This window comes from Scyliorhinus canicula, chromosome 9, assembly GCF_902713615.1.
Source record: "Scyliorhinus canicula chromosome 9, sScyCan1.1, whole genome shotgun sequence".
Classification (NCBI taxonomy): Eukaryota; Metazoa; Chordata; class Chondrichthyes; order Carcharhiniformes; family Scyliorhinidae; genus Scyliorhinus; species Scyliorhinus canicula.
The window spans coordinates 104136358-104161113 of record NC_052154.1 but is presented as its reverse complement, the minus strand read 5'-3'; the positions used below and the strand labels follow the sequence as shown (position 1 = coordinate 104161113).

Genomic DNA, 24756 nt, shown 5'->3' with positions numbered 1-24756 from the left:
TCCACCCAGTAAGGCGGAGTATAAGAGCCTGGGTCTCCCCAGCAGCTGCCTTCTGTATCTGTGCTGCTGGGGGAAACATCTAGTGCAATAACGCTTTCAATTGTCTCAAATCTCGCTTCTGGAGTTATTGATCATGCATCAAGGGTTATGGTGTCCGGGCCAGAAAGTGGAGCTGAGTCCACAAAAGATCAGCCATGATCTCATTGAATGGCGGAGCAGGCTCGAGGGGCCAGATGGCCTACTCCTGCTCCACGTTCTTATGTTCTTAAGAGCACCTCCCCTTCTGTCCATGCTACCTCCAGCCTCAACTCTAGGAAAGAGTCAGGGAATGAGGACATGGCCTTCCCATGTCTTTCTCCATTTCCTTGCCACATTAACTTCCACGAACATTGTTTCCTGCAGTCATTCTGACCCCTATGACCCCTTTAAGCAGAGAAATTTTGTTCATAGACTGCGGCTCATCGTCAGGCCTGCACACTCCTTGGGACCCCTGAAAGCAGGATGCTAATGCCATTCATGTTAAAGAGCCATGGCAAGTCCCTCTAGCAGATCAAGCTGCCCACTGTTATCCACCACATGTGGGTCTGTCAACAACAAATTCCACCCACACTGTCATCTTATTTTGAACAGATGTTGGTTGAAAATTAAATTACCCTCTAAAACGGAGAAAAGCAGAAATTTGACAGAGAATGCTTGCAACCATTTTAGATACTGGCCGAAATTAAACAGGGTGGTTTTCCACACATAATCGAGCAGCTCCTTGCAGCTGGATATTGGGTATTAAAGTGCACAAAGGTTCCTTTGAACACTGTTGCTTCCCCAGATGGAGATAAGAATACTAGTCTGAATAGTTTTTATCCTTCTGGGTCACAGAAAATTAGACAAATACCACCAGAATTTTTATCCCTGATTATTTCATGTTTAAAGCAGCCCTTGGAAGGGGCTCCTTTTCGAACATAAGAACTAGGAGCAGGAGTAGGCCATCTGGCCCCTCGAGCCTGCTCCGCCATTCAATGAGATCATGGCTGATCTTTTGTGGACTCAGCTCCACTTTCCGGCCCGAACACCATAACCCTTAATCCCTTTATTCTTGTGGTAGTCAAAAGATTTCTTTTGAAATCCTCCATTCTGCACGAAAACACATTAAAACTGAGAATGTCCCTGGAATCCCGGGTTATCCAATCAGAACCCTCGTAGATGAACCAATCAGGGCCGGGGAAAGCTGTCGAATGCCAAACCGTTCTGGGAATCAAAGCTTTGCTTCAATGGTCAGTGTCGCTTTAAGAGAATTCAGGTTATGCAGCTGTAAACGGTCTAGGGTGGGTGCCGCTTTAAGAGGTTTGAAGGGCGGGAAATGCCCCCTCCCGACAGTCTGTGCGGCAAGATGGCGGCGGTTTGTGAGCGGAGCCTGCTGGAGATCGGCAACTTGCAGAGAGACTTCCTGGCGTGGAGGGAGGTTCGGGCCGACCTGGGTGAGCGGAGCCGGAGGGCCACCATTCAACCCCACCGCCCGTGCGGAGCGGGGAGGCGGTGTGTGTGTGAGAGGGTCTGTTCTGCTCCGCTGGCCGACACCGGGGGTTTGTCTCCAGCTCCTGACTCTGCCCCTGTGAATCTGTGGAAGTGGATTCTGAGCCTGGGCTCAGTCCCAGAACAGGAGGGAGCCACCCCACCCCCCCCCCCCCCCCCCCAAAGTCCGGAGCCTGTGTCTGCCTTTCATTCTTTTAAAAATAAATTTAGGATAACCAATTATTTTTTTTCCAATTAAGGGGCAATTAGTGTGGCCTAGTCACCTACCCTGCACATCTCTGGGTCGTGGGGGTGCGACCCACGCAGACACGGGGAGAGTGTGCAAATTCCACACGGACAGTGATCCAGGGCTGGGATTGAACCTGGGTCCTCGGTGCGGTGATGCAGCAGTGCTAACCACTGTGCCACAATGCTGCTCCTAGCTGCCTTTCATTCTGATCTACAGCCTATTCAATGTACTCCCCTTCACCCCAAATCTCTTACTGACCTTGGTTAACAAAATCTATGTTTCAATCTATTTCCTGGATCATACCTAAACTGCATTAGTGGTCCCCACCTCAGTGACATCTGCTCCAAGATCCAGCAATTGATCAATTAGCCAGTTTAAAGAAGAGTTTCCCTATTTTAGCTAAGTTGATCATCCGGGAAGCATCTTACTCCATTCCTCCAAGATACTACTTGAACAATTCACATCAATTGCCTTTTATCGAGTTCCAAAAGTCTGCCACTGGATCTATTGAAATGTTTCCTAATTCCACAGCTGTAATTTTTAGATAATGTCTCCAAATTCTAAACATGCCAATCAGCAAAAATTGTTTCTCTCTAGCAACCCTAACCATTTCCTTTCATATCTTGAGAACTTTGATCATAGCACCGCATCACTTTCTAAATTCCAGGGATGCACCCCTAGTTTGTGGCTTTTTAGGCTTCCCAAACAATTTTTCCAGTGATGATGCTCCTCCTATTACAAGTCCTTAGTTCCTGGGATCATTCTTGGTAACTTCCTATGGACCTTCTCCAAGGCCAGCACATCCTTCCTTAGATACATGGCCCAAAACTGCTCTCCAAATGAAGTCTGACCAGAGTCTTGTACAACCTCAACAGTGCATCCCATGACTTGTATTTGAGCCCTTTTGACATGAATGCTAGCATTTGCTGCCTTAACTGCCGACTGAACCTGCACGTTAAGCTTAAAATGAAAATCGCTTATTGTCAGGAGTAGGTTTCAAATGAAGTTACTGTGAAAAGCCCCTAGTCGCCACATTCCGGCACCTGTTTGGGGAGGCTGGTACGGGAATTGAACTGTGCTGCTGGCCTGCCCTGGTCTGCTTTCACAGCCAGCGATTTAGCCCAGTGTGCTAAAAGAATCGTGAACAAGGACTCCCAAGTCCCTTTGTGCTTCTGATTTCCTAAGCAATTCCCCATTTAGAAAATAGTCTATGCCTCTATTCGTCCTACCAAAGTGCATTATCTCACGCTTTTGAAATGAATGAAATGAAAATCGCTTATTGTCACAAGTAGGCTTCAAATGAAGTTGCTGTGAAAAGCCCCTAGTCACCACATTCCGGCGCCTGTTCGGGGAGGCTGTTACGGGAATCGAACCGTGCTGCTGGCCTGCTTTCAAAGCCAGCGATTTAGCCCTGTGCTAAACAGCCCCTCTTCCACATTGTATTCCATCTGCCACTTTGCCCACTCCTAGCCTGTCCAAGTCCTTCTGCACAACCTCCTTGCTTCCTCAACACTACCTGTCCCTCTACGTATCTTTGTATCATCTGCAACCTTAGCAACAATGCCCTCAGTTCCTTCTTCCAGCTTGTTAATTTATATCATGAACAGTTGTGCTCTCAACACTAACCCCTGCAGAATGCCACTAGTCACCAGCTGCCACCCTGACAAAGACCTCTTTATCCCCATTCTTTGCCAGTCAGCCAATCCCTATCCATGCCAGTACCTTGCCCCTAACACCATGGGCGTTTATCTTATTTAACAGCCTCCTGTAAGACACCTTGTCAAAGGCCTACTGGAAACCCAAATAGATCACGTCAACTGGCTGTCCTTTATCTAACTTCCTCGTTACCCCCTCGAAGCAGTCTAACAATTTGTTATGGACAAAGGATTGAGACTCATTGGAGAACTGACACAAGCACATGGGCCTCCAGAATGTAAGATGTTATGAGGGTTAGGTGGATAGGCTATGCTAATTTGCCCCTTAGTGTACAAAGGTTAGGTGGAGTTACGGGGATAGGACAGGTGAGGAGGCCCACGTAGGGTGCTGTTTCGGAGGGTCGGTGCAGACCTGATGGGCCAAATGGCCTCCTGATTGTAGGGATTCTATGATGGAGGGATACTGTAAAGGGGTCTCCAGCATGAGTCAGTGCCTCCAGGAAGGTGCATAGACAGTGAGAACTTAGTATCACAGTCTCTTTTCTGGTTGGAATAGTTTTGGAACTGATGTTTTAAAGACATATATATATATATATTATAGTCAACATTTCCTTCTTGTTGCATAGAACTATCTGGCTACAAATTGAGACAATTTATTTTTGAGGATTGTCCTTTGAGCTGGAAGTCTTTGAGTTGAGGTTGGATTGAAGATTGTGTCTGTTCTGCAGGTGTGAATGCTGTTCCAGGGGTGAAATATTCTGATAGTGCCGGTGGATTTTTCTATGAAGACAGTGGGAAGCTACAGTCTGTCACCAGGAATCGGTTCATACATTGGTGAGTATTTTCTGCATGTAGTCTGCAGAGTGAGCCTGGTGACACTCTTACTTGTGAGGGTTGTGTGGTGTAGCTTAAAAGAGACTTATTTTGACCAGGTGATCACAGTTTTGAAGCCTCTGATCAGAGATTCTAAAGAAAAACCATGCAAAGATTTTGTGTCCAGCCGTTGATGCGAAGTACACTCTGTTTTCTGACTGTACCCTTCCTGCAGTATTAATGACTGTGTTGGAGTATAATTTGTGCACAACAGAGCCCCAGAGTGAAGTGTCACTTGCTCACACACATGTAAGGGGAACATGTAGGCAGTAGGTATGATCTTGTTTGGGGGGGGGGAAGAGTAGGTTGTCATGTTGTTTTTGGAGGGGTTGAGGGTGCAGGGTTCATGTTGTATTGAGAGGGTGAGGGTACAGGGTGTCATGTTGTAGGGGATGAGGGACAGGTTGTCATGTTATATTGGAGGGTGAGGATAGAGGTTGTCATGTATTGGGGGGGCAGTGAGGGACAGGTTGTCATGTTGTATTGGGGGGTGAGAGACAGGTTGTCAAGTTGTATTGGGGATGAGGGACAGGGTGTCATGTTGTAGTATTGGGTCAGGCTGTCATGTTGTAGTATTGGGACAGGCTATCATGTTGTAGTATTGGGACAGGTTGTCATGTTGTAGTATTGGGTCAGGCTGTCATGTTGTAGTATTGGGACAGGCTATCATGTTGTAGTATTGGGACAGGCTGTCATGTTGTAGTATTGGGACAGGCTGTCATGTTGTAGTATTGGGACAGGCTGTCATGTTGTAGTATTGGGACAGGCTGTCATGTTGATGTTGTAGTATTGGGACAGGCTGTCATGTTGTTGTTGTAGTATTGGGACAGGCTGTCATGTTGTTGTAGTAGTAGTATTGGGACAGGCTGTTATGTTGTAGTATTGGGACAGGCTGTCATGTTGTAGTATTGGGACAGGCTGTCATGTTGTAGTATTGGGACAGGCTGTCATGTTGTAGTATTGGGACAGGCTGTCATGTTGTAGTATTGGGACAGGCTGTCATGTTGTAGTATTGGGACAGGCTGTCATGTTGATGTTGTAGTATTGGGACAGGCTGTCATGTTGATGTTGCAGTATTGGGACAGGCTGTCATGTTGTTGTAGTATTGGGGTAGGCTGTCATGTTGTTGTAGTATTGGGGCAGGCTGTCTTGTAGTATTGGAGCAGGCGGTCATGTAGTATTGGAACAGGCGGTCATGCTGTTGTAGAATTGGGACAGGCTGTCATGTTGTTGTAGTATTGAGACAGGCGGTCATGTTGTTGTAGTATTGGGGCAGGCAGTTATGTTGTTGCAGTATTGGAACAGGCGGTCATATTTTTGTAGTATTGGAACAGGCGGTCATGCTGTTGTAGTATTGGGGCAGGCGATCATGTTGTTGTAGTATTGGAACAGGCGGTCATGCTGTTGTAGTATTGGGGCAGGCGGTCATGCTGTTGTAGTATTGGGGCAGGCGGTCATGTTGTTGTAGTATTAGAACAGGCGGTCATACTTTTGTAGTATTGGGGTAGGTGGTCATGCTGTTGTAGTATTGGGGCAGGCGGTCATGCTGTTGTAGTATTGGGACAGGCGGTCATGCTGTTGTAATATTGGGACAGGCGATCATGCTGTTGTAGTATTGGGACAGGCGGTCATGCTATTGGAGTATTGGGACAGGCGGTCATGCTGTTGGAGTATTGGGACAGGCGGTCATGCTGTTGGAGTATTGGGACAGGCGGTCATGCTGTTGGAGTATTGGGACAGGCGGTCATGCTGTTGTAGTATTGGGACAGGGGGTCAAGCTGTTGTAGTATTGGGACAGGCAGTCATGCTGTTGTAGTATTGGGACAGGCGGTCATGCTGTTGTAGTATTGGGACAGGCGGTCATGCTGTTGTAGTATTGGGACAGGGGGTCAAGCTGTTGTAGTATTGGGACAGGCAGTCATGCTGTTGTAGTATTGGGACAGGCGGTCATGCTGTTGTAGTATTGGGACAGGCGGTCATGCTGTTGTAGTGTTGGGACAGGTGGTCATGCTGTTGTAGTGTTGGGACAGGCGGTCATGCTGTTGTAGTATTGGGACAGGCGGTCATGCTGTTGTAGTGTTGGGACAGGCGGTCATGCTGTTGTAGTATTTGGACAGGCGGTCATGTTGTTGTAGTAGTGATGGACAAGTTGTTATGTTTTAATGAGGGGGTGGGGTGAGGGCCAGGTTGTGATGTTGTAGGGGGATGGGTAAAGGGCAGGTTCTTACTCTGATCTCATGTTGTGAACATCATTGGGAGAGCTTTGTTCCAATCCTGTTTCTTTACCTCCTTAGGACCAGTTCTGGTGACACCCTGCACCTGATGGAACAGTCTCTGGACACCAACCTCCTCAACAACACTGTCCGAATAAAGTTTCTGAATTGTCACGTGTTGCCGGGTGGTGTTCATGTACATGAGACTCATGATCGTGTGACTCTCCTTATCCTAACTAACCAAACTGTACACAGGATTGTGCTGCCCCATCCATCTCGCATGTACAGAAGTGTAAGTAACCATTTTGTACAATGCAAAGAGGCAGCCGAAGATTCACCAACTCACAATCTGATCGGTCGGGCCCATGGCTGGCTCGCGGGCTGATTGGTCGGGCCCATGGCTGGCTAGCGGGCTAATTGGTCGGGCCCATGGCTGGCTAGCGGGCTAATTGGTCGGCCCATGGCTGGCTAGCGGGCTGATTGGTCGGGCCCGTGGCTGGCTCACGGGCTGATTGGTCGGGCCCATGGCTGGCTAGCGGGCTAATTGGTCGGCCCATGGCTGGCTAGTGGGCTGATTGGTCGGGCCCGTGGCTGGCTCACGGGCTGATTGATCAGGCCCGTGGCTGGCTCGCGGGCTGATTGGTCGGGCCCGTGGCTGGCTCGCAGGCTGATTGGTCGGGCCCGTGGCTGGCTCGCGAGCTTGGTCGGGCCCATGGCTGGTTCGCGGGCTGATTGGTCGGGCCCATGGCTGGCTCGCGGGCTGATTGGTCGGGCCCATGGCTAGTTCGCGGGCTGATTGGTCGGGCCCGTGGCTGGCTCGCGAGCTGATTGGTCGGGCCCATGGCTGGCTCGCAGGCTGATTGGTCGGGCCCATGGCTGGTTCGCGGGCTGATTGGTCGGGCCCGTGGCTGGCTCGCAGGCTGATTGGTCGGACAGTTTGTCTGCTCAGGAAGATCCTGCTTAAGAAATGATGTGGAGATGCCGCCGTTGGACTGGGGTGAGCACAGGAAGAAGTCTTACAACACCAGGTTAAAGTCCAACATGTTTGTTTCAAACACTAGCTTTCGGAGCACTGCTTCTTCCTCGGGTGAAGGAAGAGGTTTGTTCCAGAAACATATGTATAGACAAATTCAAAGATGCCAGATAATGCTTAGAATGTGAGCATTTGCAGGTAATTGAATCTTTACAGATCCAGAGATAGGGGTAACCCCAGGTTAAAGAGGTGTGAATTGTCTCAAACCAGGACAGTGGGTAGGATTTCGCAAGCCCAGGCCAGATGGTGGGGGATGAATGTAATGCGACATGAATCCCAGGTCCCGGTTGAGGCCGTACGCATGTGTGCGGATCTTGGCTATAAGTTTCTGCTCAGCGATTCTGCGTTGTCGCGTGTCCTGAATGCCGCCTCGGAGAACGCTAACCCGGAGATCAGAGGCTGAATGCACTTGACTGCTGAAGTGTTCCCCGACTGGAAGGGAACATTCCTGCCTGGTGATTGTCGCGCGATGTCCGTTCATTCATTGGCGCAGCGTCTGCATGGTCTCGCCAATGTACCACGCTTCGGGACATCCTTTCCTGCAGCGTATGAGGTAGACAACGTTGCCCGAGTCGCACGAGTATGTACCATGTACCTGGTGGGTGGTTTTCTCACATGTAATGGTGGTATCCATGTCAATGATCTGGCACGTGTTGCAGAGATTTCCATGGCAGGGTTGTGTGGTGTCGTGGTCGCTGTTCTGAAGGCTGGGTAGTTTGCTGGAAACAATGGTTTGAGGTTGCGCGGTTGTTTGAAGGCAAGTAGTGGGGGTGTGGCGATGACCTTGGCAAGATGTTCATCTTCATCGATGACGTGTTGGAGGCTGCATTATCTGGCATCTTTGAATTTGTCTATTTAGATGTTTCTGGAACAAACCTCTTCATTCACCTGAGGAAGGAGCAGTGCTCTGAAAGCTAGTGTTTGAAACAAACATGTTGGACTTTAACCTGGTGTTGTAAGACTTCTTACTCTGCTTAAGAAAGAGTAGGTAATGTGTGTTTTGTGATGTTAATTGTCCGGGACCAGGATTTAAACCCGCAATCCTGTGACCCAGAAGGAAGTGTGCTGCCAACTTGACCACAGCTGTCACTGTTATCTACCGATTCATGTTTAACTGGCGGGGTCTGTTTGAGTTTTTCCATAGATGTGACACAAATTCCTAGTGTGCAGAAGGCAGCCATTCAGTCCATTGAATCTGAACTGACTCTCCAATAGAGCACCCTGCTTAGGCCCACAGTCACACCCTATCAGTGCAACTCATCAGCCCCCACACCCCATCCCCACGATCCAGCAACTCCACCTAACCTTTTTGGGCACTAAAGGACAATTTAGCATGGCCAATCCACCTAACCTGCACATCTTTGGACTGTGGGAGGAAACCGGAGCACCCGGAGGAAACCCACGCAGACTTGGGGAGAACGTGCAGACTCCACACAGACAGTGACCCAAGCCATTAATGAAACCTGGGACCCTGGAGCTGTGAAGCAACTGTTCTAACCACTGTGCTCATCTGGGTGATCCTTCTGCCAGTGCGGATCCACAAGGGATGGGAGAGGCCCTAAATGAATATTTCTTGTCCGTATTTGCTGTATTAAAGCGCATCACGATAGATAAATCCCCAGGACCTGATGAAATGTATCCCAGGACATTGTGGAAGGCTCGGGAGGAATTTGCCGGCCCCCTAACTAAGATATTTGAATCATCGGCAGCCACAGGAGAGGTGCCTGAAAATTGGAGGGTAGCAAATGTTGTGCCCTTGTTTAAGAAGGGCTGTAGGAATAAGCCTGGGAACTTTACTTCTGTAGTGGGTAAGTTGTTAGGTTTTCTGAGGGACTGGATCTACACGCATTTAGATAGGCAAGGGCTAATTAGGGAAAGTCAGCACGGCTTTGTAAGCGGAAAGTCATCTCTCACCAATTTGATTGAGTTTTTTGAAGGGGTAAACGAGGTAGATGCGGGCAGTGCGGTTGACGTCTACATGGACATTAGCAAGGCCTTTGACAAGGTACCGCATGGTAGGTTGTTGTAAAAGGTTAAATCTCATGGAATCCATGGTGAGGTAGCTAATTGGATACAAAATTGGCTTTCTCTTAACTCAACTCCAAAGCCAAAGGATGGTTGTGGAGGGTTGTTTTTCAAACTGGAGGCTTGTGACCAGCGGTATACCTTGAGAGTTGGGGAGAGTTACAGAACAGAGAGATGTAGGAGTAGAGTCGCAGGTCGACAGGGTTGTGAAGAAGGCATTCAGTATGCTAGGTTTTGTTGGTCAGAATATTGAATACAGGGTTTGGGCGTCTTGTTGAAGTTGTACAAGACATTGGTAAGACCGCACATGGAATACTGTGTTCAGTTCTGTTCACCCTATTATAGGAAGAATGTTGTTAAACTAGAAAGCATGCAGAAGAGATTTATGAGGATCCTACCATGGTCTGAGCAATAAGGAGTGGCTGGGACTTTTTCCCCTGGGGCACAGGAGGCTTAGGGGTGATCTTATTGAGGGCTATAAAATAATGAGGAGCATAGACAAGGTAGAAAGTTGACATCTTTCCCCAAAGGTGGAGGAGTCCAGAACTAGAGGGCATAGGTTTAAGGTGAGAGGGGAGAGATACAAAAGAGACCAGAGGGGAAATTTCTTCACACACAGGGTGGTGAGCATCTGGAACGGGCTGTCTGAGGCAGTGGTAGAGGTGGGTACCATTTTGTCTTTTAAAACGTAGTTAGACAGTTACATGGGCAGGGTGGGTATAGAGGGATATGGGCCAAATGGGGCTAGCTTAGTGATGGACAAACTGGGCCGAAGCGCCTGTTTCCATGCTGTAAACATCTATGACAGTAAGCTTGTGGAAACAGTGTTGCACATAGCCATGTCTGTGTAGTGCATTGGGGACATCCCTGCTTCAGAGAGAGGACAATGGGAATTCAGCACCTTAGCTGTGAGGTTGATCTGAGTGTTTATATTGCAGCAAAGAACAGCCTGAAGTAAACTTAGAAAAGCTTTCCAAAGTTTGACAGGAAACAGATTGAAATTACAGCCTATCCAGGGGTCATGGATTCATGCTTTGAACTGGATGAGTGGATTCATGATTTGAACTGGATGAGTGAACAGCCAATGCCATTTTCTACACCTAGTGTCAGTGTAAGTATTTGCCAGCATGCTCACTCTCGAGTAAATCTCCGAAAAGTGACCTGTGCTCCACACGCCTGCTGCTGCAGTGTCTACGCAGTGTTTCATTTCCCCACAACAGTTACCTAATGGTCTTTTGTCCATTTGTACCTTGCTGCTGAATTAGAGAAGCTATCTTCATGCTGTGCTAGAAGTATTGGCTGAGTTAACTCCTGTCCCATGCTCGAGAAGCCAGGATTTAATTATATATGAAATTGCTGCCCCATCTGGTCCCCCGAGAACAGCTTCAGATGCTGCAGATTACCTGCTTTTCTCTTAAATTCTGTTTCTCAAAGCTAACCATTGTATTTGTCCTGTTAATACCTCTGTAGGAATTGATCAGTGAGGGGCATATCCAGTCCATCTTCACTGACATTGGGAAACTGAACTTTCGGGATCCAGCAAACAGCTTTTTAATTCCTGGTATCCAGGGCCATTCGACTAACTCAACAGCGTCAGCCACCTGGCTGAACAGTGATGGAGAAGCATTGCTTGCGCTCCCATCTTGGTCTGGAGGGATTCTGATAATCCAACTTCCTGAGCAAGACACAACAGGTAATATGGGGTTCACTGTTTGATCACCTGAAGCTACTGTGTACAATCTTGTCATTTGTTCCTAAAAAGTGAAAAAAGTGGTGATATTGCAGTGATGATAAGTACCTACATGCACTAAGATTGTCAGTCAATGTTCCTGTGTTGGAATACAACCTGTACTGTGTGGAACTGTGATTGGAGAAGCGGCTGAGTGGATTAAAACCAGGAACTCCCCCGTGTTTCTATCACTAAGAAACTCCAGGGAGTCGCACAAACCCGCCTCCTATCCATTGACTCTGTCTATACCTCCCGCTGCCTTGAGAAAGCGGGCAGCACAATCAAAGACCCTTCCGACCCGTCTTATTTGTTGCACGTTTTACTATGGGCGTAAAACGCGTTTATTGGAGTGTATTAACACGCCTCCGAGTTCGACGTGTGCTTAACACTGCTAGGCTCTGTTCTATGTAATTATTTAAGCTCTGGAGTCGCCAGCTGCCGTATAGGCAACGTCACAAGTATTCCAAGGTCAAATTCAAAGTAATAAAGACGATACACCGATTAGTCAAGTTCAAACGATCAATATTTATTATACAGTTAATAATAAATACTCATGCACACACACTAAGAGACTAAGCTACAACTAAACATAAGCAAACAGAATACTTATCTAACAGGAACAGGCAAGGTCAGAGAACGAGGCCTTCGTCCTGGTTTTGTCTGCAGCCTTCAGCAAGCGTTCTGGCACTTGGGAGTCTAGTGGGCTTGGATCGCGTAGCGAGCGTTGAACTTACGGTTTCGGCGGCTGGTGCTCAACGGCTGGAGTCAGGATACCAGGTGTCAGTCGGGGCCGGAGCACAGGTTTAACAGACCGGACAACACGAGGTCCCTATCTTTTATAGGGGTTCCGTTGTCCTTCCCTCTTCTCGGGCGGGCTCTACCTATTGGATCAATTTCTTATCGATACTGGATTAATTCCCCAATGCGAGGGGGTCTCCGTGATGGAGGGGGCGTTTCTTATGTCCTTTTGTTCGGAGGTTTCTGGTGCCTCGATGTCTGGGTCTTGATTGGAATGTGTCCATTCAGAACCAAATGTATCTATTGTGTGGGTGTTCAAGTCTGATGGCCTCATTAGCATGCAAAGCGTTTTGCCATTTGCACCTAGCTAAGGTCTCTTCACCTGAGCCCAAACTGGTTTCTGCTGCTGTAGAATGCAAACTGCTCTTTGCAGACTGCTGTTCTGGCTGAACTGTCTGTTTCTCAGCAGCCTTCCATTTTAGTTTGGCTCAGTGTCCATTTTGCGTGGCCAGCATGGCTACATTCCCTCCTTGTGATCCTCACAATCATACTATTGTGAAGGATCACCTATGTACTTTGCCTCCTTGTGTTCTGACCTCTTGCCAGTTCCTGTTCTACTCTGTTCTAAACTATGGGAAGAAGAGAAAAAAAATTTAACTAACATTTCTACTTGGCCCTATGTCAAAGGGACATGCATTACTACAATTGGGAACCTCTACCTATCACTATTAACCTTAACCTTAACTTAAACATGTAATCACTCTAAACCTTAACCATTCACACCACAACATCACACTTCCCAACTCGGCAGTCGAGTATGGAACAATATAATACATGGCTGAATTTTATTTACAGAGTGTTGTAATCAGTGAGGGGTTGAGGGGTTTGGTGGAATCCGAAGATGGGGGATTGCACTCTATAGATGGGTGAGGTGCTGGAACGAGAGGCTCTCCTCTTCCATTTCCTCAACCTGAGGGTCTGCACTAGGATGGTGAGGATCGCGATCACCAACAGTGATTCGATTATGTAGGACATGGAGTACCACGTCATGAATTTAGTACACCAGGTCTGAACCTCGCTGATCAGAGCTGAGCACTGGGGGTTTGCTGTAGTGGAAACATTTACGGTGGGGGTTGTGGGGGAAACGTGTCTTGTTTCCACACATATACATATGACATTAAATAGTAATAAGTGGGCTTCCATCATTTTGCTGTTCTTCTTCTTTCTCTTCCTTCTTCCTCCGGTATTGACAATCCTGGCTTCGACCTCTGTCTCGTCCTTTGAAACCTTTGGGATCAAGCACAGTATCTGTCAATACACAGCTTAAGACCTTTACTTGTTAGTGCATCTGTCTTTCAAAACCCAATTGACCCTTTAAAATGACTGGCTAAGTCACACCCTGTGACTCCCCTCATTTTTTTTTTTCCAAAAAGCGAATTTAAAGACCAGCATACACCTAACAATCCTTCCTTCTGCGAGCCGTCTCGCAGGCTTTGCTAGTTTACCATCCGAATGTTTCCGGATGTAAATAGCATGTGGGATGGCGGCCGAAGGGCTACCTAACCTAAAATGAAAACAAATTTGGAAAGAAACATCCGAATGAGTTGCGTATGGGCCGCTACGGGTACGAGTTGGATGGGATCCCCGGGTAGGGCGTGCTGTGCCATACCCGAGCTTGGCTGACCAAGGGTTGGTTCTCAGACAGGGCGGGTCCTCAGTGCCGTTTGTCCACTGCCTGAGTAACCTGGAAAGAAACGGGTACGAATGTGTTTACCATGACTTGCAGCCTCTATTTCGCCGAATAGAGGGGCACCTAAAAAACCAAGGGAGCCAAGATGCTCCAACTGAGGACATCACTGAAGTTCTCAGAGATATCTGCAGATAAACTATTTGGCGTGTGGCCTTACAACTTTGGAAAGGATCTCCAATCAAACCGAAGATCTCAAAAGTTTCGGCAGACAAGCTAACGTGTATGTGAGGTGGTCACGATCTTTTCAGCTGAAAAGAAGATGTCCATCCTCCAACTGAAACATTTACATTCCTGAAAACAAACAAACATAAAACGAAGACAAACATACGTGCAGGTTCCATCAGAAAGGACATCGTTTCCCTCAAACGATTCCTATCTTACATCATCTGGACACCTCACTTTGATTCTGCCTCTGTGAACAGGGTCACAAAGGGGTTGCCGTGTCGGGAGTCAGACACCGTGTCGTCCTGCTCTCCCGGATCCCACACCCTTGTGTGGATCAGGCATGCAATTTTGGAGTTGTGTGACCGGGGGTCACTCTCGTCATTGCGGACAAGTCTGTAGGAATTGTCCCTGTGCCATTGTGTAGCGTCGAGTGTGTTGTCGGGGTAGTCGGGGTCGGGGGGTGGTTCTGGGTTTTTGAGGTAAGTGACTTCCATGGGGTCACTGGAGTCGGGGTCGTAGTTGGTGCAATGTGGGCTGTATGGCTGTGTGGTGTCGCTGTCTTCAGAGTCAGTGTCTGTCCTACTGTCTCTGCTGTGGCAGCTTGTGGGCGTGTCGGGGCGTGGTCTGTAGTGGTCTGTGGGCGGAGTCGTGGGCGAGTCCGTGGATGAACTGGTCTGTGAGGGGGATGGTGGAAAAGTGTCTCTGGTGGGCGGGGTGAAGTGTTCTGCTGCATCCAGCAGGACATGGTGAGCATGGTTGGCCTGTGTTCCATATGCCTTTAACTGGTTTATATGGAACCACGCGGTCTTCCCATTAGGATATTTGATCCTGTATACGGAGGGGCTAATTTTGTCCGAAATTGAGTAGGGACCGGAATATTTTGGAGCCAAAAAACTGCTGGGGTTATAAACAGATAACATTACCTGTTGCCCAACCTGGAATTCTGTGGTGTGTACGGTCTTGTTGAAACAGGCAGTACGTTGCTGTCGGCGTTTCCCTAGCTGGACTGCGGCTGCGAGCTGTGCAGACCTCACAGTCTCAACTAGATCTTTAACTGCCTTTTCATGTGTGAGGGCCGTCACTTCGGGGCTTGTCATGTCCAGTCCTAAAAGGAATTCTGTACCTTTCATAGGGCGTCCGGTCATGAGTGTGTGTGGTGTGTATCCTGTCGATGTGGAGACAGTGTTCCTTATGAACATAAGTGCAAAGGGGAGCACTGAATCCCATGTGGAATTGTTCTCTTGAACCATTTTCCTAAGGGTAGTTTTTAGGGTCCGATTCATGCGCTCCACAATCCCGCTGGACTGTGGATGATACGCAATGTGGAAGTTCTGTTTGATTCCGAATATTGTCAGGACGTTCCTCATGACCCGTCCTGTAAAGTGAGATCCCTGGTCCGAATCGATACTTCGGGGTAAACCCCATCTCGTGAAGATGTGGTGGGTCAGGATCTTTGCAGCTGTCTTTGCTGTGTTTGTTCGCGAGGGAAATGCCTCTACCCATTTGGTAAAGGTATCTATCACCACCAGAACGTATTTATAGCCATTCCGACAAGGGGGCAATGGACCTATAAAGTCGATCTGGAGGTTTGTCCAAGGGCCGTTAACTGGGCGAGTATGCCGAAGTTGTGCCTTTTTAGAATACCTCTCCGGGTTATTCTGAGCACAAATCAGGCAATTCTCTATGTAGTGCGTGACATCAGTCCTGAGATTAGGCCACCAACAGAGTTGCCTGAGGTGCCTCGTTGTTGCATCAATTCCCTGATGCCCGTGTCCGTCGTGGAACAAGGCAATCATCTGATTCCTGTCCTGCTGTGGGACCACATAAAGTTGGTCCTTAATGATCACACCCTCATGTGTGGTCAGTGCGTGTTTAAAGTGCTCGTAAGCAGGCACAAAGTTTCCCTTGAAAACCTCCCTGAGGTCTCCGTCCTGTTTTTGTGCTGCCACGAGATCTTTAATATCAGTCTGTGAGACTTGGACTGCGCTCACAGGGGCGCTAGCTGGTGCGCTAGCTGGGGGGGGTCCATAAGTGTCCTCTCCTGGAACCTGCCTTAGCCAACGCGTCGGCCTTTACATTCCCAGGGGGTGATGACCTATGGTGACTTCTTACTTTTATTATGCCGAAGGTCCTGTCCTTCGCCTTCTCTAGGATATGCTGGAGTAAGGGGGCTGATGGAAGGGGTTTTCCGTCTGCGGAGACAAAACCTCGTGTCCTCCACAGGGGCAGAAAATCGGTCAGACTGTTACAGACATATAGGCTGTCTGAATATATGTCTGCTGGGCTGGGGAAAGAATCGGGGTGGTCCACTATGTACGCTATGGCTGCTAGCTCTGCTGCCTGCGCGCCTAAGTGACCTGGTAACTTAAGAGCTATCTCTTCGAGAGCGCGCCCCTGCGCGTCCTCTACATAGATGCCGCATCCTGTGATACGCTCACCATTTAAAACTGTGGAGGAACCGTCTACATAAATCCTCAAGGGTCCACACGTGTCTGTGGGCTGGGGGCTTTGTTTCGGGTTCCCTATCTTCCTGGGGGGTGTTTTTGCTAAAAAGGGTCCTGTGTTATGCAGGGGAGCTACAATTTCACAGTCATGGGGCTGTCCGGGGTATTGGAGGTTGTCTGCTAAGTATGTGTGGGTGCGTGTCCGTTTTACTGTAATGTCCCGTCCTTGTAAAAGTAGGGTCCACCTAGCTGCCCTAATCTGGCTAACTGAACCGTCCTTCAGTCGACCGTCTAGTAGTAGCTGTGTGGGTGTGTGTTCGGTTAGAATGGTGATGGGGTTGAGTCCGGTGATGTATGAGAAATACTGCACTGCCCAGAAAACAGCAAGGAGGTGCCTCTCACAGGCTGAAAATCCTTGTTCTACTGGGTCTAACAGTCGGGAGGCATAAGCCACTGGTCTTAGCTGCTCGTGCCGTTCTTGAAGCAACACGGCCGAGAGGGTCAGATCGGTGCTCGCTACCTCTATTGCGTACGGTGAAAGTTGGTCGGGGACTAGCAGCGCGGGTGCTGCACTAAGGGCTCGTTTCAACTCTTCCACAGCGCCTGTATGCTGCGGAAGCCATTCCCAGGGGGCTCCTTTCCTAAGGAGGTCTGAAAGTGGGGCGGCTTTTGTCGCGAATCCGTCGATGTGGTTCCGACAGTAGCCAACCAGTCCTAAAAACGACCGGAGGGCTGATACATTCTGGGGAAGGGGCAATTTGACAATCGAATCAATTCTTTTGAATTCGATCTCGCGTTTGCCGTGCGTGATGACTGATCCCAAATACATCACTTTACTTTCCAATATTTGGGCCTTTTTCGGGTTAACTTTACAGCCAATTTCAGTTAAGAGTTCTAGGAGCTCGGCCAGAAGCGAAATGTGCTCTGCCTTTGTGTCTGTCTGCAGTAGTAGGTCGTCTACATACTGGACCAGACAATCGGGTCGGGAAAATTTCTCTAATCCACTTGCCAGCTGTCGGTGGAAAATGGAGGGTGAATTGTGGAATCCTTGTGGGAGGCATGTCCACGTGTACTGCTGAGTTTTGAAAGTGAATGCGAATTTGTATTGGCACGCTTTTGCCAATGGTATTGACCAGAATCCATTACTGATGTCCAATACCGTGAAGTACTTGGCGTTGAGACCCTGCTTGAGCATGGTCTCGGGACTAGTAGCTACCGTTGGGGCTACTGCGGGGGTTACTTTGTTGAGTTCCCGATAATCGATGGTCAGACGCCATGATCCATCGGGCTTCCTCACTGGCCAAATAGGGGCATTGTTGGTGGAGGCTACCGTTCTCAGTACACCTTGGTCCAACAAGCTGCCTATAACCTTTTCTATTTCCACCTCTGCCTCGAGGGGAAATCTATACTGCTTTTGCGGTCGGGGGTCCTGTCCGGTAACATGAACTTGTCCAGTCATTCTGCCACAGTCATGACGGTGACTTGCAAATGCTGTCCTGTGTTTGTTTAGTAGGGCCTTAATTTGTCGGTCGGTGTGGAGTGTAGTCAGGTCGAATGAGTACTCTCCCACTGCGCTAATCCGATTAGCGTAGTCTCCTACTGTGAGGGTGGCTGGGGCTCTGTCTGATCTCGCCATTCGCCAGACACACTGGTTCACTGGGTCGAACGACAAGCTGTGGGCGTTCATAAAATCTATCCCCAGGATGTGCTCTGCTGTCCGGGGAAGATTTACTAAAACTACGGGGTGCCTTGTGCTAATGTTCCCTAGCTGGATCGCTACGGGTGCTGTGATATGTCCCTGCTGCGAGTGTCCGGTGAACCCGCTAAGTGTGATGGTGGAGGTGGTCGGCCACGTGTCTGCGTGTGCCGTGGTTGTGGAGTTAATGGTGGTGCGGGATCCTCCTGTGTCCCACAATAACTCTATGGGCTTCCCTTTGACTTTTGCCGTGACTACGGGCCTCCCTGATGAGTCCCATAGTGTGTCACAGACCCAAGTGGGGGAGCCCGAACACCGTCAGTTCGTCTCGTCCACATTGGTGGGTCCTGACTGTACTGCTACATTGTGGATTGGTTTTGCTTTGTTGCGGTTCAGAGTGCCTGTCTGCTGGCCTCTCTGAGATCGCTGGGGTGCTTGGCACTCTTTTGCCCAATGCCCTAACTGTCCACAGTTATAGCATTCCTGTCCTTTCTGTTGAGGGCTGCTCTTGCCTTCATTTACCCATGCGGGCTTCTGGTGCTCTCTGACTGCTTGGATATCTGCAGCAGCCTGAGCCTCTTCTGGGGATCTAACCTTTGCTTTTGCCTGAAGCGATTGCTCCCAAGCGCGGGACAATCTTTTGAGGACCCATTTCTCGTTATGGGCCTCTTCTGAGGGGTCGTAATTATTGCAAGCGCTCTGTCCTGCTTCTGTTGCGTGTGAGATAATTGTGCGCGTCCACTTAACCATGTTTTCGCGGGTTAAATGCGCTCTATCTAGCTGTCCGAAAACTGCGCTGAAGTGAATCCACAGCCTTCCTGCGAATGCTGTGGGGTGTTCAGATCTCTTCTGCCTGCACTTATTCAAGCCTTCTACGGGGTCACCTCTATTGTACCCGATGGCATCTAAAATAGCAGTGTGCATCTCCTCTAGGCTGCCTCCTGCCACGTTTTGTGGGTCGGGGAGGGCTGCCACTACACTCTGGTCTAAGCTCAGCACGGTGAGCTTAACCTGCTCTCTCTCATCCAGGCCGTACATGGTAGCCTGCTGTTTTACTTTCGCAAAGAACTGGTGGGGGTCTGCGGTGGGGAGGAACGGAGTGATCTTTTCACAAGCGTCCCTTAGCTGGGTTACTGTTAAAGGGGTGGTGTAAGTTATGTCTGGGGCGCCTTCTGATTCGGCTTTCCTCTGTGTGGTTACGGGATTCATGGGTGCGGTTATGATCTGAGCTGTGGGGGGTTGGGGTGCCTGTCGTTTCTGCTGAGCTGCTGGCGCACATGTTCCCTGAACATAACGCTGCGCTGTCTCGCTTAATTCCTGCCAATCTGGGGCATTTTCCCCATCTAACTGAGCTCCAAAGGTGCTTTGGAAGCCATTCTGCACCGAAAGCAGAGATTGCAGTTCCGCAATCTGTTTCCTGCATTTCGCGTGGTCAACTGTGCTTTGTCTTTGTTCGGTCGTTGCAGCATGGAGTGCTCTCAAAGCTGCTTTGAGATCGGAACATTGCCTCTGCAATGCCTCCACCTGCTTTTCCGATTCCTGTCTTATCAGAACGGCACGTTGCACGTCCTGATAGGCTTTCTCATACTGGGTCTGGGAACTGTTCAGATGAGCTAGACAAGACTGGTGAGCCCTCTTGGCATCATCCACCTCTCTACCCTTCTCTGCCAACTTCCCTTTAAGATCCAGGTTTTCTTTCTCGATGTCCCTGACATCGACCTTACTCATTCGGTTCCTTTCCTCTAAATCTGCCCGGAGCGTCCTGATGACCTCCTCTGCGCCTCGCAACTGTGCCAAGCAGGACACAATCGCCATCGGCTTGCGTGCTTTACTTAAACTCTTTTGTGTATCTGAGAGAGGTTCTCCCACCAAGTATGACCTATACTTCCGGGACCTGTCTCCTCATTTGCACAAAACTCTTTCCAAAGGGGCCATCCCTTTCCCTGCAGATATTTGCGGAGTTCCAGCTCCCACGTGGGACACTGGCCTACTCTGCTACTGCTGCTGGTCGCTGCGACCACAAACTTTGCTGGATCCATCAGGCGTTCCATTGCCTGCATGGCCATTTCCTCTGACTCTCTTTTTATAATTTGGAACAGGGGGTTGCTGGGGTGGTGTTTCGAAAAAGGGTACGGCCTACGCTATTTTCCGATTACAAAACTACCGAAAGTTTGTCGCAACAAAAAGCTTTCAGTTTTACCTTACAGCCCTGTTAGTACGCATGCACTAAACACACTTCCGAATTTCGCTTATTATTTTGAACACCTTGAATACTTGTGGTCTCTTTCTTTCTCTGCAATTTGGAGTTCTAATTCAAATTTCAGGGTCCTGGACACTGTGGTGTTTCCACTTACAACAGGGTCCCGGCGGATGTCGCCACTAAATGTTGCACGTTTTACTATGGGCGTAAAACGCGTTTATTGGAGTGTATTAACACGCCTCCGAGTTCGACGTGTGCTTAACACTGCTAGGCTCTGTTCTATGTAATTATTTAAGCTCTGGAGTCGCCAGCTGCCGTATAGGCAACGTCACAAGTATTCCAAGGTCAAATTCAAAGTAATAAAGACGATACACCGATTAGTCAAGTTCAAACGATCAATATTTATTATACAGTTAATAATAAATACTCATGCACACACACTAAGAGACTAAGCTACAACTAAACATAAGCAAACAGAATACTTATCTAACAGGAACAGGCAAGGTCAGAGAACGAGGCCTTCGTCCTGGTTTTGTCTGCAGCCTTCAGCAAGCGTTCTGGCACTTGGGAGTCTAGTGGGCTTGGATCGCGTAGCGAGCGTTGAACTTACGGTTTCGGCGGCTGGTGCTCAACGGCTGGAGTCAGGATACCAGGTGTCAGTCGGGGCCGGAGCACAGGTTTAACAGACCGGACAACACGAGGTCCCTATCTTTTATAGGGGTTCCGTTGTCCTTCCCTCTTCTCGGGCGGGCTCTACCTATTGGATCAATTTCTTATCGATACTGGATTAATTCCCCAATGCGAGGGGGTCTCCGTGATGGAGGGGGCGTTTCTTATGTCCTTTTGTTCGGAGGTTTCTGGTGCCTCGATGTCTGGGTCTTGATTGGAATGTGTCCATTCAGAACCAAATGTATCTATTGTGTGGGTGTTCAAGTCTGATGGCCTCATTAGCATGCAAAGCGTTTTGCCATTTGCACCTAGCTAAGGTCTCTTCACCTGAGCCCAAACTGGTTTCTGCTGCTGTAGAATGCAAACTGCTCTTTGCAGACTGCTGTTCTGGCTGAACTGTCTGTTTCTCAGCAGCCTTCCATTTTAGTTTGGCTCAGTGTCCATTTTGCGTGGCCAGCATGGCTACATATTCACTCTTCCAGCTTTTCCATTGGGCAGGAGTTAGAAAAGTCTGGGAACACGCACTAACAGATTCCAAAACAGCTTCTTCCCTGCTGTTACCAGACTCTTAAACGATCTGCTTAAGGATTGATCTGATCTCTTCTCACATCTTCTCTACTGAGTAGTACTACACTCCTATATGCTTCATCCGATGCCTGTGTCTAGTGTCTATGTTACATTGTGTATTTTATGTTTGCCCTATGTATTTTATTTTCGTGTGCGGAATGATCTGTCTGAGCTGTACACAGAACAATACTTTTCACTGTACCCACCTCGGTACACGTGACAATAAATAAATCCAATTACTTATGTGGATTGGCCACGCTAAATTGCCCCTTAATTGGAAAAATATAATTGGCTACTCTAAATTAAAAAATATATATATATTTTAAAAGAAATATCCAATTACAGTAAAGTGGAGGCAACTGTCGGTCAGCCTTTAGATTTCTGATCCCATTTGAGCCCCTTTCATTAGACTGCAGCTCAGTAGCTCGCTCCCAGATATAAAATCTATTGTTATTTCCTAATCCAGGGTGCACTATTGTTGATGAATATATACAAAGAGCTTTGCTTTTAAAGAATTGTCAGTTTACCAAGGGAATCGGTGCAGTTTTCAGTATAAATGGTGTTGTTAAGGATGTCATGATGGCAATGCTGCCTCACGGCGCCAAGGACCTGGGTTCGATCCTGGCCCCGGACTGTCCGTGTGGAGTTTGCATGGGTCTAACCCCCACAACCTAAAAGATGTGCATGGTAGGTGGATTGGCCACGATAAATTGGTCCTTAATTGGAAAAAATAATGAATTGGGTTCTTTAAATAAATAAATAAAGTGCTGCTAAAACAGGCTTGCATTGGGATTTACAGCGTTAGTTTCCACTAAACTTCAAGCTGATTTCATTGGAAGAAGAGAGATTGATTGTTGTGTTGTTGCAGGCTCTCTGATTTCACTGGAGCTGAAACAGAGCTCCGTCATGCAGCGTTTACTCACAGGATGGATGTCAACGGCAATCAGGTCAGTGTGGATAGAGTAGGGGTGAGCATTGGGGAGAGATGGCAGAGGGTGTTGGAACCAGTGGGAGGGGGCTGTCCCTTAAGTCCCTGATCTTGGGGTATGAGCCCTATCACTTCAGATGGGGGAATGGTGGTGGCGTGGGGAGTTGGGAGGCCGATTGCTGTTCCTCATAACTTGGGAGGTGCGGTGTGTCGGGGACGCAGTGGTTGTGGGAATCCTATCCCTGTTCCCAGTGGAGGGGGAGATCCTTGCTGTGTTCCTACTGCAACCTATTTATATTTATTACATGTATCCCCCAAACAAAATAGAGCAGCTTGGAAGCTGCAAGTTGTTTTACCGGTGGCGTGGGGTAATAATAAGGGATTGAATTTGCTGAATGAAATTTGGTTAAAGATGATTCAAATACTTTTCTGTGCTCTCTGCAGAGGTGATCAAGGCCCCTCCGATCTACCTGTCAGCCTTGCAGTTCAACTGGTGGAACATGATGCTTTTATCTTTGCTCTGTGCCAGGACCACAAGCTGCGACTTTGGTCACACAAGGTATGTATCAAGGCTGTTGGTCCTCGGGCATTGCACAAAATATCCTTGTTAAGTGTTTGCGGTCTTAGCCAGGGTAGTGGAGGAGGAGGTGGACCCAGACCCTTTGGTGGCGATATTTGGGGTTTCAGAGAAGCCGGAGCTCATGGAGAGAAGGAAGACTGATGTAGTTGCCTTCGCTTCTCTGATTGCACGGTGGCAAATTTTGCTGGAATGTCAGTCTGCATCGCCATCGAGGGTAGCGACATGGTTAGGTGACCTATGCAACTTCCTGCGATTGGAGATGATGAAGTATGAGTTAAGGGGCTCTGTAGGGGGGGTTTGAGGAAAGGTGGGGGATATTTGTGACTGTGTTTGAGGAGCTGTTTGTCGTGGGGGAGGGGGGAGCGGAGCACAGTGGGGAAGGGGGAGAAGGCGTAAACACTGCAGCAGCAGGCGTGTGGAGCACAGGTGACTTTTAGGAGATTTACTCGAGAATAACCATGCTGGCAAATACTTACACTGACACTTGGTGTAGAAAATGGCATTGGCTGTTCACTCATCCAGTTCACTGTTTAGTTGATTGTTGAGAAGTATGTTTCCCAGGGTGTTTATTTGCTCTAACCTGCTTTGATACATGTTCGTAATAAAATACATTTAAAATATCCTTGTTAAAGGGATAGAGGTACAACTGTTTTCCAACAAATTGCAATTGGGAGGGGTGGATTTAGGGGATTGAGGGTTAAATTCTATGCTTTAACCCTATCATTTGCACAATTTGCCCCCCCCCCCCCCCCCCCCCCCCCCCCGGGGTCTGGCGGCCTAGTGCACGTCCCTTCCTTGGCCTTCAAATAAAAGTCAGTCAGGCCTTCTAGGCGAGACCCACACTTAAATCCGTGCTGGATCTCAGAACTGTAGAAAATGTTCAATGTGTCCTTAATCCTCAATTATAGATTGCCCGAATTTCCTGACAACAGGTATTGGGCTAACTGATCTATAATTCCCTGATTTCCCTCTGTCACCTTTCTCAGGTAGTGTAATAGCATGCAATTTTCTGATCTAAAGGCAACATTTTTGAACTTTGGCAGATTATATTTATACGTACTCTGGGATCATTGTCCCAGATTGTGAGGAAGTGGTATCTGCTCTGTAAAGGAGTACGGGGCTATTATTGTAGACAGCCAAATAAATTGGCGCAAAATGAAAAGTCTAATATTAACTCGGCAAAGGTACAAGGTGTGGATAAATGAAGGGCAGACAGAGGTTTGATGTTGGAAGACCATTCTGATTTCTTATCCCTCTTCCTTCTGCCCGTTCTGGGTTTTAAAATTATGGTGCAGGCCAAGAGCAGCGATGAACATCAGGCATTTCTTTTTGTGGTTCTGTACGCAAAGTTACACAGGAGCAGGACAGCTATCTCAGGGTGGACTCTGTTGGTGCTGTACAATTTGTTAAAAGTTAATAATGGATATCTTGGCAAATGTGTGAACAGAACTGGAATGAAGAAGGGATGGGATGAACTAGTCATGAAAGAAATAGAGGGAAAGAAAGATTGGAGAAAGAGGGGGAATAAGAGGCAGAGTAAAAATAAGAATGTCATTTAAATTCTCTGACAACAATTTACTTGCTCTCATCCTATGGTTTGCATTGTTTTCTTTCTGGGCTGGGAGGTTGATTGACATTCTAGCAAGATAAATGCTTTCATTCAAAATATTTTTAGGCTGTTGAATATCAGCTCGAACTTTCTGCTAATTAATTTGCTAAGACTAATTTCATGAAC

At 48.2% G+C, this 24756-nt stretch overlaps 1 protein-coding gene across 1 annotated transcript in view; it reads left to right on the top strand.

Annotated features, from left to right (window-relative positions):
* Nucleotides 1–1354: 1354 nt before the first annotated feature.
* nup160 (nucleoporin 160) overlaps nt 1355–24756 on the top strand; it is a 123027-nt gene continuing 99625 nt past the window's right edge. The window contains exons 1-6 of the mRNA XM_038807352.1: nt 1355–1472; nt 4140–4245; nt 6579–6789; nt 11026–11248; nt 22382–22460; nt 22886–23000. Of these exons, the coding sequence (XP_038663280.1) occupies nt 1355–1472; nt 4140–4245; nt 6579–6789; nt 11026–11248; nt 22382–22460; nt 22886–23000 (852 nt within the window). The remainder of the gene's footprint in view (nt 1473–4139; nt 4246–6578; nt 6790–11025; nt 11249–22381; nt 22461–22885; nt 23001–24756) is intronic.